A 15,818-nucleotide genomic window follows, 5' to 3' on the forward strand; every position below is an offset into this window, starting at 1 on the left:
GGGTTACACGGCCGCGAGGATCTGCCGGATTCAGTTACATGGACGACCGCGCACTACCCACATCTTCCTAAGAGCTCGTACAACATAACTTTTATATGAGAGTAATGCGCTAAGAGGCCCATAGAGACAGCCACTGAGTTTCTCGCCGAATCTTCTCAGTGGGTCGCGTTTCTGATCCGATGGCAAATTTTGCGAAGCACTGCTCTTACTAGGGCCAGTGTTAGCAATACTCCCGGCTTGAGCTCCGTGAGCTCACCTACACGTCAAGAAGCTGAAATAGCTTCTCAAGGCTATCAGCATAGGTAGGAAAAAAGAAGCACTAAGAGGCAATCAGTACGATAACGAACAAAATCGTCTCGCAAAACCCTAGCACATACAATACAGTATTTTGCTAAGTGAAAATGATGACGATAAAACGAGCAGGCTTTAGCTTTTCATGACTAAACCGTGCAATCGATACCGCTGGCAGACAGCGGGCCACCATAAATAGAAGAAGTGGCCGTGTATTTAATGATCTCGCTTGGCGGACGTGCCTCGCCTGTCGTTGTTATCAATCATGCTCACAACTGCGTTTCGTATCGTTTCACTCGGTTATTAGATACTGGTACAAATAATTTCCTTTCATATTCGATTTCATCGTAGGAATTGTTTGTCTTGTACTTTGTAAGTTGCTTCTTTGGGCATTATTTTTATCAAGTTTTCACCGAAGGAAATGGGCCACAGTCACGCGAGCTGAAGCGTAACGAGTCGACAACCAGCAGACAATGTCGGCACGTTATTTACGCGATAGATAAGTGAAGAAAATGTTTTGAATTATCTCGCGTGCCGAAGTTGGTGCGCTTACGTTGTTAAACAGGCACTAGATTAGCGGGTATGGCACGATACTACGTCTACTAATTTATTAGCAATATGATTAACCTTAAAATGTAAAAAAAAATGAATTATCAAAGAAACTATTGGAAATATGCTGTGAAACAATGTTATTAATTAGATTCTTTTGAGATTTGAATTCAAAGGGCCATTTAAAATCGAACTCGCAATGAATAATAAAATCGATGAATGAATAATATTTATTTAAAAAAAATGTTCATGAGTTACAAAGATGAACTGAAATCATTTGAAATAATTATACTGTGAAAAACAATATAAGCGAGTCAAACAGATGACGTAATTTAGAAGAGGTTAATTTGTTTTAAGGAATCAAACAAACAACGATGGCGTGACAAGATAAATCAATTCACTAATGACCCACGTATCGCAGCGGCAATGCAATTAAGCTTGTTAAATTTCTAGAACTCGTTTGTTTAGAGTCACGGATATACTATTATCGATGTTCGGAGCCAATACCTCGATTGCATAACAAAATATTTCCTAATAACATATAAAATGAATTTGGTTTTTTTTTACGTTGATAGTCCGGGTAAATTCAACTTGTACTCTCTCTCGAAAATATTTTCTGAAAGACATTACAAAATTTTAAGATTTTTCACACTATGCACCAATAAAACCGCCTTCAATTTAAAATAATGCACATCATAGCGATACCGTACGTATCTGATAAGATACGAACTGAAAACAATTATTCAATCAACGCAACATTAAAAATAAGTACCAACGCCGTATGTTCTGTAATAAATAACAAACAAACGTCGAGTATAAATAGTTACTGCGGGCGAATGACCGTTGGTTGACACATAAGTGGCTCAAGGCCCGAGATTAGATACCGCTCGTAACGAATATAAAGAGAAACAATTGCTGAATTAATCGTACGCTGATGGTGTATTGCCATTTTACTAGCAGTGGGATGTGATGTGAAGTGTACCTAAGGAACAGTAGGGCGTGTGACGGGAATCGGTAGGCAGCGGCTTGGCTATGCCCCTGGCATTGCTGAAGTCCATGGGAGACAGTAAGCACCATCAGGTGGGCCGTAAGCTAGTCTGCCTACAAGAACAATAAAAAAAATCGCATCTTTTTTTTTCCTACCTAAGCTGAGAGCCTTGAGAGGTTATATCAGCGTAGCCTTAACTAGTAGGTGAGCTCATGGGGCCCAAACCTGATGACATCGCCATCGTCGATCACCCGTTGCACTTGACGAAAAACAAAGACAAATCTTGTTGACGACCAATCTCTAGTAATGGAAAGGCACCTTGAGAAGTTGAAAGGAGTTTTATATGGAACCTAGATAACACAATTCTGCCTATGATCCGGAATGAAGGATAAGATAGCCATGACACAATTGAGATGTAAGACTTACTATAATGTTCTTTAAAAAATATGTCGACTGCTTGACACATATTTAAACACGTAATACAATAATTAATTATCCAGCGAATGTTCGTAAGTTAAATGGTTAACAGATAAAAACTAACTTGTTGCGGACGTGCATAATGGATTAGGTTAGTTGCTCTGATGTCTTTTTTAGTTATTCTTACAATATGACTAACCTTCGATAAGATACTTTTTTTAAAATAAGCACTCGTCTTGGAATTTCAATGAGCTTAGATCAGAGGATCGTACATTACTCGACTATTTAGCTATTGCAACTCTATTTTCATAGCACCTTAGTATCAAATTCTTTCTGCTCTGCATCCCTTGTACCTCCAAACTGTGTTCTTTATTGTTTATAGAAAATAGAATGCCAAAATTGTAGCACCGATTGATGGTAAAATATATTGCCCAGAGTACAAGGGTGGGTATCAATATCCCATTTCTAGATATCCGACACACAATCGAGACTATCAATTTGTGTATTAAAGTGGGCTCGTTGTCAACGGACTTCGGTACTTACATAAGATCAAGACGACCAATGGACTCGTCAAATACATCGGATGTGCAATTAAATAGTAAGATCCAGAAATATATCTAATCCAAGAATGTGGTGGGTAGCCATCATACAACACAAGATATTTGGAAGATACCTGAATCTCGCTTACGACATTTTCAAGATAAACTTGCATATATGTATACAAGTTTCAAACAACAACATTCGGACCATCGGTCTACCGAGCGATATCACCTCGGTGGAAGATCTTCCCTACGTCGTTAAAACCTTCAGTAATATCGGTAACAGGTTGCATTCTTTGAATACATGTGAATTAAGGCCTTCTAAAAACTTCACAGTCCTATTTATATTTTTATCAGGGTATTATGGAAGGAATCACCAATTTCTTTGAAAATGTTGTTTGTATTTCTAGATTTTCCATTCATTTGCTATGTAAATAAATTGCAATCTACATACAATCGTTCGAGAACAATCGAATCAACGCTGATATTATGTTGTTTTTGGCATAATAATGCCTGACAACGTGTTAGCAAATTTTCATGACCGTTGTTTGATTAGTTATGACGTGAAGCATTATAGATAGACAAGCCACAAACTCACTTACGAAATTACAATAAATAGGTGTGAATATTATTAAAATAATGTAAATTAAATTCTGCCTATTTCTGCCGTGAAGCAGTAATGCGTTTCGGTTTGAAGTGTGGAGCAGCCGCTGTAACTATACTTGAGACCTTAGAAGTTATATCTCAAGGTGGGTGGCGCATTTACGTTGTAGATGTCTATGGGTTCCAGTAACCACTTAACATTAGGTGGGCTGTGAGCTCGTCCACTCATCTAAGCAATAAAAAAAAAGTAAAATAATAGGTGTGATTTTTGTATTCAATAACACTTGTGTTACAGTGAATGAAATATTAGGTGGGGTTTCATAGCAGAATAATGTTTCAATTGACAGGATTCAATGTTTATGGAGCTACTTGGTATAAGATCTTATAACAAACTGTCTCGTCTAATAAGCCCAGAATGTTTAATAATATATTTGCAACGATCCTTCTTTGTAGAATAATAGGGTTGCATTTTTCGCAAATTTTCTTGGCATATCTTTGATTGCGTTAAGACTCTTTTTGGTTTTTCTTTTGACTGTTTCGTTAACGATACGATTGTTTATAACACAAAAAATCATTCAGATTCGATTGAATAACGATTTTGTATAGCGTTCAGTAATCAAATCGATTAAGAAAGGCTAAATCGTATTATTATCAAATATAAGAAAAAATAACACAATTTGTAACATAATAAAATCGAACGAATTTGAAAATATTTAATTGTTTAAAATTTTTATATGTACTAGAGGTCCCGCAGTAATCGAAATTCGACTATAATTAATTGGAATTGGTACAGACTCAGACCGACTGTGTAATGCAGTCGGTGCCCAGTCAACCGAGAACCATGGTGGATGGAGAGTGGCACGTGCTTAGCTGACACCGCTCCACCAATCCTCCCTTGCGGCCCGGATTCAACTCCATCCCCCGAGGATACCGTCGAATCCATAAACATCTTCACTGATCACGTCTCGACGGCGATCATAAGATCTTCTAAGCAAGTCGATGTGGAGGACTGCTTCCACCGCATCAAACTTTCCCCCGATCTTAGGGACCTCGTAAGAGTTAGAAACGCGGCAATCCGGGCCTACGATCGATATCCCACGGACTCAAACCGGACTCGGATGCGTCGCTTACAGCGGGAGGTCAAATCCCGCTTAAGCGACGCCCGAAACGAAAACTGGGATAGTTATTTAGAAGAACTCGCGCCCACTCACCAAGCATACTGGCGACTAGCTAGGACCCTCAAGTCCGAAACTATCGTCACTATGCCGCCTCTCGTACGCCCCTCAGGCCAACCACCGGCTTACGATGACGATGACAAGGCAGAGTTGCTGGCCGATGCACTGCAAGAGCAGTGCACCACCAGCACTCAACACGCGGACCCCGAACACACCGAGTTCGTCGACAGGGAGGTCGAGCGCAGAGCTTCCCTGCCGCCCTCGGACGCGTTACCCCCCATTACCACTTCCGAGGTTAAGGAGGCGATCGATAGCCTACAACCACGGAAAGCTCCCGGCTCCGACGGCATCCGCAACCGCGCGCTTAAATTGTTACCAGCCCAACTGATAACGATGTTGGCCACCATATTAAATGCTGCTATGACGAACTGCATCTTTCCCGCGGCGTGGAAAGAAGCGGACGTTATCGGCATACACAAGCCGGGCAAACCGAAGAACGAAACCGCGAGTTACCGCCCCATCAGTCTCCTCCCGGCGATAGGCAAACTATACGAACGGCTCCTTCGTAAACGCCTCTGGGACTTCGTATCCGCGAATAAAATTCTTATAGACGAGCAGTTTGGATTCCGCGCCAGACACTCGTGCGTCCATCAAGTGCACCGCCTCACGGAGCACATCTTACTAGGGCTGAACAGGCGGAAACCCATTCCGACAGGAGCCCTCTTCTTCGATATAGCGAAGGCGTTCGACAAAGTCTGGCACAACGGTTTGATATACAAACTGTATAACATGGGAGTGCCAGACAGACTCGTGCTCATCATACGAGACTACTTGTCGAACCGTTCGTTCCGATATCGAGTCGAGGGAACGCGTTCCCGGCCCCGTCACGTCACAGCCGGAGTCCCGCAAGGCTCCGCCCTCTCCCCGTTACTATTCAGTTTGTATATCAATGATATACCCTGGTCTCCGGAGACCCATCTGGCGCTCTTCGCCGATGACACCGCCATCTACTACTCGTGTAGGAAGAAGGCGTTGCTTCATCGACGACTTCAGACCGCAGCTACCACCATGGGACAGTGGTTCCGGAAGTGGCGCATCGACATCAACCCCACGAAAAGCACAGCGGTGCTCTTCAAAAGGGGTCGCCCTCCGAACACCACGCTGAGCATCCCCCTCCCGACTAGGCGCGTCAATACCCCCGCCCCCGCCGTTCGCCCGATCACGATGTTCGACCAGCCCATACCGTGGGCCCCGAAGGTCAAATATTTAGGCGTCACCCTCGACAGTAGGATGACATTCCGCCCCCACATCAAGACGGTACGCGATCGTGCCGCCTTCATTCTAGGACGTCTCTACCCGATGATATGTAGGCGAAGTAAAATGTCCCTTAGAAATAAGGTGACACTCTACAAAACTTGCATACGCCCCGTCATGACCTATGCAAGTGTAGTGTTCGCTCACGCGGCCCGCATACACTTGAAATCATTCCAAGTCATTCAATCCCGTTTTTGCAGGATAGCCGTCGGAGCCCCGTGGTTCGTCAGGAACGTCGACCTCCATGACGACCTGGACTTAGAGTCCACCAGTAAGTATCTGCAGTCGGCGTCCATGCGCCACTTCGATAAAGCGGCACGACACGAGAACCCTCTCATCGTGGCCGCCGGTAACTACATTCCCGATCCTGCGGACAGAATGGAAGCAGTCGACGTCGCCCAAACACTCATCTCGGATCCTCCGATCCACTAACGGTGCTTTAGGTAATTCAAGCACCGGTCACCGTTCTCGTCGAACCCGTCGCTTGCGACGAAGGCTCGACGAGTAAACTAACTCTCAGACACAGCCCATGAGTTTCTCGCCGATCTTCTCAGTGGTCCGTTTCCGATCCGGTGTAGATTCTGCGAAGCACGGCTCTTGCTAGGGTTCGTGTTAGCACATCGTCAGGTTGACCCGTGAGCTCACCTACTAAGTAGGTTACGCTGACATAGCCTCAAGGCTACAGCTAGGTATAAAAAAAAAAAAAAAAAAGTTTGTACACATACTATAATCACAAATTTCGCCAAGGCTACACTATAAAAAATATTAATAAAAATAAACAATATTTAATCTATTCTCAATTTGACCACCGACGTCAAGAACAAAAGTTTGACAATAAATAGTATGCATGCGTCTGTGCGTCAAATACATGGTATGTGGTGTGTGTAATGTTTTCTTTATTGATTTAATGTATCTTTTATGCATTATTTTAAAAAAATATTAGCATTGTGCACTTCTTCTCTATATTCTCTATAAGTGAGTAAAATTTCATACTCCTCCGTCCGCGCAATTTTCGTAAAAAGGGATACAAAGTTTTTGCTTCACGTATTAATATATAGATTTTTAAGGTGAGGCTTATCAAAACAGCTTTCGTGAAGTATTAGCCATTACTCGAAAACTGAATTTTAAACGTGCATTATGTAAATAAATTCCTATCGTAAATTCTATGTAAATATTGAAATACGCTTTAGATATTTACGATTATTTTCATTATGTCACTTCGGCTTATTTACTTGAAGGTTTTTTTTTAATATGTACATACATGGCTGCGAGTACATCGACCAACATTAGTGTTTCGGTATGGGTTTAGATGGTTTGGGAATTTATTTCGGTCGATTTTTAGTAACTCAGAGCCCAAATAATAACATTAGGAGTTGGAAGTTTCAATTACACTCTACAACTTTAAGCAATAAAAGCTAAATAGGTAGTCTATTTTTTTCCTACCTATGTTGATAGCCTTGAGAGGCTATATCATCGTTACCCTAGCGTGTAGGTGAGCTCTAGGGACTCAAACCGGAGGTGTTGCTAACACTAGCCCTAGCAAGAGCAGTGCTTCGCAGAATCTACCACCGGATCGGAAACGCGACCCACTGAGAAGATCCCGCGAGAAACTCAGTGGGATGTGTATTATCTAAAGAAAAAGTAAAAGAATATAAATTTATTAGGCTAAGCATGAATAATATTTTTTGCATTTGTTTAATATCGTAAGCCCGCAATGTAAAGCGAAGTCATCTGTCAGACACCAGCCGTCCCCGCGGGATTTTTTAATTCCGTACGTCAACTGATTTTTGTTTAAGATACATTGCTTTCAATGCAAATAATCCTAAAATTACGGAGACAAATATAAAAAAAAGCAATTTTAATATCAAATTTGAACCAAAAAATAAAGAAGTATTAATATTTACACTAGCATTCACTGTTCAGGATATGGTATCTAATTAGAAAAAAAAATGGATTTTCATCAGTCCTTGGTAAGTGGACAAAATTTTAAGTGAAACGTTTGTCTTGAACTTAATGAAAGATTCCTTAAAATTACTTTAAAAAAGTGAAAAAAAAAACTTCTAGTATATTTTTTCGAACGACTTTCGAATTTGTGTCATGAAACACTTCTTTTATTACATAGTATATCCTTTTATGGAAACAGCAAACGATATGAATCCATAGGATGTAAAACCACTTAAATTAAAACAAAGTTACATTTTATTTCGTGGAAAAATATAGCTGGGTGTCGGTGCTACGTCACTTACAATGTTTTATCGGGAAAAGTGTCAAGTTGTGGTTTTTACGGCGCCTCAAACAAAGCTAGTCTCGCTTCGCTGTAACCTTTAACATTAAAATATTTTATCACCATACAAATACAGTGAACAAAGTTGTATGTAATACATAATCGATGCACATACGGTCTTAAAATGTACACTGTATAAAGATAGCGGAACGTATATTCAAAGATAAACTAAGTTCTTAGAAGACTGACAATGGAGGTTGTGAAAGCTAGTGCGCTGACAGACGGCGCCAAAGTAGCGTGCTGATAAATAAATAACCAGTTTTGAATAGGTAGTAAACAAATACGATTGACGCACGGGGCTTAAATTATGTAACGAAAAAAATATCTTCCAAATATCTGCAACTATTCCTCGACCAATCCTCTAAATAAAAGGCTTGGTGATTTTAGACTCTGTGTACATTGCGTTTTAGTTTTATTTTGAACATCGGTTTAAATGGAAAACGTGCTCATAGTTCATCAAAGGTTAAGCTACTTAGTGAAGTTACTGGAACCCCCATTATATGACAACGTAAATAGAGAGCGGTCCACATTAATACATAACGTAGAAATCAATTTCTCAAAAATAGAAACGCAATTTTTTTAAATACTTGATGAATAGTCGAAGCTAACAGCCCAAGTAATAATGCGTTGTTGGTAGAACCGATAGACATCACATCTTGGTAGCTGCCACCCATCTTAAAACATGAGATCGAAGTATACTATCTAATTAAGCGCTGTCCTATTTTTTGAACTGGATCATTACTGCTTTGCTGCAATAATAGACAGGTAATCCGTGTTGGCTCACAATAAACGCTACCACCAGTTATTATACAAACAGACGACCAGTATCGTAATCATTGTCCTGCCCTTCTCCCAGTCACCTGGGGTCGGCGCAACATGTTTTCTCCTTCCATACTCCTCTATCATATACCATTTCTTCTCTCACTCACAGACGACCAGTATGTTCACTAAAAAAATACTATCTCACCTTGATCTGGTACGAGTTGACTTTGTGTTTCGGAAGTAGGTTGAAGGTGGAGAAATCGAGTCTTCGAGAGAAGATGCCATTGGCGCCAGCCCCAGCTCTGAAAACACGGAGAGGTTATTACACAAAACGAACTTATGAAAGTTTCGATTATGTTTGTTTCGTTCTCTTAATATGCGTAGATAATTATCAGCTAAATATACAGTTATTTAACTGTATAACCGTGTGTCACATCCATCAATTTATGTACATTAATTAATAATTGTAAAGTGAAAATGTTCACTCTATTTTTCGATCATGATACTGTACTATACTTTAAGCAAACTAAAATAATAATAATACATCGTTTTACGAGCGTCCAGACGCTACAAGTGCAAAGAGATTGTGGATAAGATCTTAGTTTGAGATTGCTTGCATTAATAATAATGAATACATTAAATTTATGTATCAGTTGGTAAACTACAACTTGGATTGCACGCTAATGAAGTTCCGTACCAGGAATAGCCTTTTATTGAACGGCTGACATTTCGAAATAATTATGTACTTTTCGAAAAAATTAAATGGTAATGAGATATAGATGTTCGCTTCGACTCCGTCGTAGTATTATTTTTAAATAAAACTAAATTGTATGGGAACATGATCCGTTGATGTGTTTGATGTATTTTATATTTTAAGCTAGCTGACCCGGCAGACTTCGTAGTGCCTCAATCGAGAAATAAAAGACATAGACTTTCGTATAAAATAAACTTGAAACAAACAAAAGGAATCCGTCCGACGGTGGCTATATATATCAAAGGAAAAACAAAATTGTTACTTTTATTTTATTCCGAGCATTTTCATATTTATCTACCTTTTAAGCCTTCTCTGGACTTCCACAAAACATTCAAGACCAAAATTAGCCAAATCGGTCCAGCCGTTCTCGAGTTTAGCGTGAAAAACGAACAGCAATCCGTTTTTATATAGATAGATAGATAGATAGATTGAAGCACATTTTGAACACTATATTTCAATTACATTCAAATTATTCATTATACTGTTGAATGTTTCCCGGCGTTTCGCTGACTCCACTCGCGACCGATGGAGCTCGATCATTACCATTCTTCTTCTTGCCCTTATACCACATGATGTAGGGTCGGTACTGCATGTCTCCTCATCATGCTGCATAAGGATTTCACTTCAATTTTACGACCGGCCACTTGCATGACGTCAACCGTCGTCGAGTTGTTTCTCCAGTAGTAATTAGTCTTTTGTTTTTTTATTTTGGTGTTTCTTTTATTTTATCCTTGTGCTGTGATTTGCATTTTGTTATTATAATATAAACATTACTAAAATTGAGATTTTAAAATTCAATTCAAATTATCTCCAGTGTTAGCTGTTAATTTTAGAACTGAGAGACGTGTGACGCTTAGTTGATCCATAAGTTAGTTCGGCTATTGTATCCTGGTTTGTACTGATTGATTGTGTCTGAAGTATTAAAAAAAAAACCTAAAAGATGAACCCTAATGAACGCGACGTGGCCTACAAATTATCTGTATTATCTTTTACATTAACAATCAACTTCAAGCCCGATTGAAACGCCCACTAAGATTTATTGCCATCGTCTTTGTTAATAACATGGTATTCCAATCATGGTTTCTTAAAAACAAACCGCCGCGAACTACCGCATATTATTCATAGTGCAACTCGATACACGTGTAGATCTAAACACAGCACAATAACAAGATAAGTAATCGTATCGAGCGCGCAAAAACGAAAAAAATCTCAAGGCAGCGCAAAAAAAAAAACAAGTTTTTTCACTGCCAAGGCCACGCGAATTAGATACCGGCTTTCGTATCGGACTGGGCGTGTCTATATAACAATGTTTACGTTTGAACTTCGATAAAAACGTTTATTATGTATTCGCGAATATCATGTAGATTTTAATTTTAACAACTGCGTTTTATGGTGAGTTGTTTTGCGTTGATCGTCGCATACCTGTTTTGTTTAAGACAAAAACCAAACTGTGTGCTATATTAATAAACTCTCTCTCTCTCTCTCTCTCTTCCCAGCTATTTATCGCGCATTGTGTGGGGTCAGCTTTCCTGACTACTCCTACATTCGCTCTGTCTTCGACATGTGCTATATTAATAAACATTATCTCAAAATATGTAAACAAGCAAGATAATGTTTTGCATTTCTAAATACTTAATTGAATATGCATTTTCGAAAAGGGCACATCTATGAAAATGTAAAATGACATGAAAAAAACTGATTATTTTCTAAAGCAGTGTAAAATTTAAAATATTAACTTTTGAGATATATTTTAGTGTTAATAATAATTAGCAATTGAAAATTACTGGAATTATTATAAAATGTATGAAATACAAGAATTTTAAATGGTAATATCGTTCAAAACTGCTATGTCTGTAATAGTATTATTGTACAGTAGAAATGCAAAGAAATGCTAATTATACCCTTTACAAGCGTTGATATTCAAGTTTGGCTCGGCTCTGCGTCAGCGGAAGTGCGCTCGACTGTACCTCTATATGGGTAACCTTGAACGCACAATGGGTTACATTATTTTTATAAAAAAAAAAAAAACACTGACAACGGCCCCTTACGTAATACTCAATTTAATGGTTCATAAATAATACAGACAAAATTGTTTAGAACATGACGAATACCTTAATGCACGTTTTCGTAAATTTTAGTTTTTGTCAATGTTTCTTTGCATGTTAGTTGTTTTGGAAATATTAGATTTGAATCCGCGAATAACTATTTTGCACCTTTTATTGTTATACTATTAAGAGCGGTTGTCTGTAGCAGGGCGTTTTGTAATTTGGCGCGGGTGGGTACCACTAACCCTGTCTATATCTGCCGAAAGTTGAAAAAGCTGTTATTCTATGCAATTGAGACAGAGCTCATATCTCAATATGGATTGCGGCAATCGCGTAGTAATGTCTATAGGCTTCAGTAATAACTTACACCAGGTGAACCGTGAGCTTATTCAATCGTCGAAGCCCTAAAAGAGCCTTTACATACTCATTTTTTTTATTGCCCTTGTAGGCAGACGATCATATGGCCCACCTGATGATGAGTGATTACCGTCGCCCATTGACTTCAGCAATGCCAGGGGCAGAGCCAAGCCGCTGCCTACCGCTTTACACGTGGTTCGTTTTTTTCTAGATCTTTTGCGTGATCGACATGATCATTTGTGTTTAATATTTATGGACCTCATTAACATCACGATAATGTCGCGAAACAGCACCTTGCGACATATGTCGAAGTATCACTTGTTTTTTTTTTTTTTGTTTACTTTGTATTACTAGAACCACTGTTCTGCGCAGAGTCTGCTATAGAATCGTGTGCAAATTTCGAATTATAAATGTATCCCATAAAAAAAAAGAACAAGAACACATGCAAGACTCCGAAACAAAACTATAAAACGTTATATATGTAGGAAAACAAGGTCTTGTTTAAAGTCTACATTGTCGACGAATAAAATTAAACTTCAAAAGCAAAATGTCGCGAGCAGAATTTATTGTTACAAAAATAAAACTGCGTCTGCGGGTACTTGTTTCGAATGTGCTGTCACTTGTTACGTTTCGGTTCCGTGAATGTACAGCAAAATGCAGCATGGCGCTCTTGGCCTTGGTTGAAATAAAAATAACGATGTTTTTGTCGAGATGATTTTATATCGCTGCCCGCCGCTCGCTGCGTGTGTGCATTCGACCAAAATACGCTCTATACAAATTCGAAACGATTTTAAGCTTTATACTAATATAATAAAGTTCACATGTTTTTGTTCTTTGATGCTTAATTACGATCAGTGCACAAAATATATTTGGCTTGTTATGGTTTTGATATATCATTTCGACGGCGGTTTCGAGGCTAAATACGAATAGATTTTTACCTACCGCGTTCATAAAATATCACCTTCAATTTTATAACATAATATAGGAACATTAAAAACATAATTATGAGTCACCAATTATATAACATTTGCGTCGTAAACGCAGCTATGTAATAATCGAATATTTTTTTTGTTTTAAAGTATGGGGACTTTATAAAATGGTATACGAACAGATAACTTTTTTTTTAAATCATTTATAATATGGTCTAAAGAAAGGATTATTTACTACATAGGTTAAAAATTTGGTATCGACATCGCTAACTAACTAAACTAAAACCCACAAAATATTTTACGACTAAAGGTGTTTTGAAACTAAGATGTTCTTCTATCTATGCCCATTTCTCTCACAAAGCTATCATACATGAAGCCATTGTTTTGTTGTATAATAATCAAAGTCAACACGCTCTGGGAACGGGTTGAGACTAGCCAGACCTCCGAATTCCCAGCCATCAATACACAAAAACATTAATAATTCTAAAGAGCCATAATTGTCGTTCAATATTCCTATACTCTCTAGACTAGTCTTGTATTTTAGTGAAGTGCTAAAAGCTTTAAGTTCATAAAGGCACTGTTGATACGTCTGTTCCAACGTTTGTGTTTGACAAACACATTGCAAGGCTGACTGGTTGAGATATTCGGGTTTGGCATTACACATAAGTTTCGATGTTACTCAAATAACTTCATATTGCATGATTTTGGTGCGTGTATTATTCCCGCGATCGCAGCAACGGCACTACAGCACTACACTACACTAATTTTTTTACTGGTGGTAGGACCTCTTGTGAGTCCGCACGGGTAGGTACTACCACCCTGCCTGTTTCTGCCGTGAAGCAGTAATGCGTTTCGGTTTGAAGGGTGAGGCGGCCTCGTAACTTTACTGAAACCTTAGAACTTATATTTCACGGTAGGAGGCGCATTTACGTTGTAGACGTCTATGGGCTCCAGTAACCACTTTACACCAGGCGGGCTGTGAGTTCGTATAACCATCTAAGCAATAAAAAAAAAATTAAAAAAAAAAACTACAATCCAATATACATGTCAGGTTGAATTTTATTTTGAATACCTTTTAATGTAAAAAAAAAAAGGGAACTCCAATACTGTTTTGTTAACATTACCAAAAGTTACAGTTCACCTACATATGTTGTACAAGTGACATCTTGATTCTTATTGTTGCATTACCTTTTAGCGCAATTTGCGATTGTCATATTTTAATTTCTAAACGTAATTATTGCCAATCTAACTTAAAAACACAAGTAGGCCGTTCTGTCACGCAGTAGATACCATTAAGTGATCTGTAGAGCTACAGAGATAGGGCAGGTCTATTGTGATTTGAAAGTAGACAGACGCCCAGTAGGAGCCGCGGAAGACCGGTTTCCTACTTTCTCATCGAAAGAGCCACGACCAAACCGGATCGCACGACCGGCACCCAAATCTTTGTACCGTAGATTGAACAACTAATATAAGATTAGATAAATTTGTCATAATATTGGAGCCGTATGCGGAGGCACAGCGTGACGGTGTCAAACTTGACAATCGTATGTGAATTAACATAGTGCTAGATGCACCCACTTACTTACACGCGACCTTAAATAACAAATGTTTGAGTTAATTCGGGTATATAAAATCGAGGTGTATGTTTATACGTAAACCATTTCAACTCAAAGAAAAATATTTTCGATGTAGTATTTTTTTTAACGATTAACCTATCTGTAAATGGTCCTCGTTGAAATTAATTAAGACAGGAATGCTTAGAAGCTTAGAACGACGAACGATCTTATATATAAAATTCTCGTGTCACAATGTTAGTTACCATACTCCTCTGAAACCGTTTGACCGATTTTTATGAAATTTTATGTCCATGTTTAGTAGGTCTGAGAATCGGCTACTATCTCTTTTTGATACCCCTAAGTGATAAGGGTCGTCCACCCTTAACAATTATTTTTATTATTTTTTGGACAATTTTTTTTTGTTATAATGAGGCATTATGTGTTGAATGAGGTTTTGTTATTTTTATATTCCCTCATCGTTCATAGCGCTACATGCCTCTTTCACTAATTTACCACATCCTTACACACTTACAATAAGTTAGATTTTTTTTTCTACACTAGAAATTCCCTAGAAATCTTATATAAATGGCAAAACAACGTTTGCCGGGTCAGCTAGTATATGACTAAAATTGCAGGTAAATTTTTTATCCGACCGCGACGGAGCAACGCAAAGTCGCCCCAAAACATGTCTTGTCGGATTCCTCTCTCGGTACTTTTAGGACCCTCAAGTCTCAGTGGATCGCGATTCCGATCCGGTGGTAGATTTTGCAAAGCACTGCTCGTCCTAGGGCTAGTGTTAGCAAATTCTCTTAAGTTGAGCCCGTGAGCTCACCTATCCGCTGCTACCTAGCTGGAATAACCTCAAAGTTTTAGAGCATAGGCACGTTATTCAAATGATAGCTTCGTGTGCCGCGCATCCCACGCATTCTTTCGCCCAGTTCCAATTTACAGGCCTTGAGATATAATAGAATAATTAACGCATAAAGCATGACAGGATAAAGACGCCTAAAAACAATGACGCTTCAAGGTGCCTTTGAGGCGCCATTCATGCGTGCACGAAACGAACGTGCTCCGAAATCTCTTACTATGACCCTCGCTTACATAATGAGTGGCTTCGAATATTCAAGATACACACGATCCGTTCTTTGAGCAGTGGTTAGGATGCGAGTTTTTTTTAGTGCGTTTAGAACATCATTTCTGAAGTTTGGCGCTGGTATTAATGGTGTTTGGTACGTGCGACGGCAGATAGGTTTCA

General features: G+C 39.0%; 1 protein-coding gene across 1 annotated transcript in view; it reads right to left on the reverse strand.

Annotated features, from left to right (window-relative positions):
- Nucleotides 1–15,818, reverse strand: part of heca (hdc homolog, cell cycle regulator) — a 71,696-nt gene that overhangs the window by 35,745 nt on the left and 20,133 nt on the right. The window contains exon 2 of the mRNA XM_028182256.2: nucleotides 9,128–9,224. Within this exon, the coding sequence (XP_028038057.2) occupies nucleotides 9,128–9,224 (97 nt within the window). The remainder of the gene's footprint in view (nucleotides 1–9,127; nucleotides 9,225–15,818) is intronic.

This window comes from Bombyx mandarina, chromosome 12 (genome assembly GCF_030267445.1).
Source record: "Bombyx mandarina strain Sakado chromosome 12, ASM3026744v2".
NCBI lineage: Eukaryota > Metazoa > Arthropoda > Insecta > Lepidoptera > Bombycidae > Bombyx > Bombyx mandarina.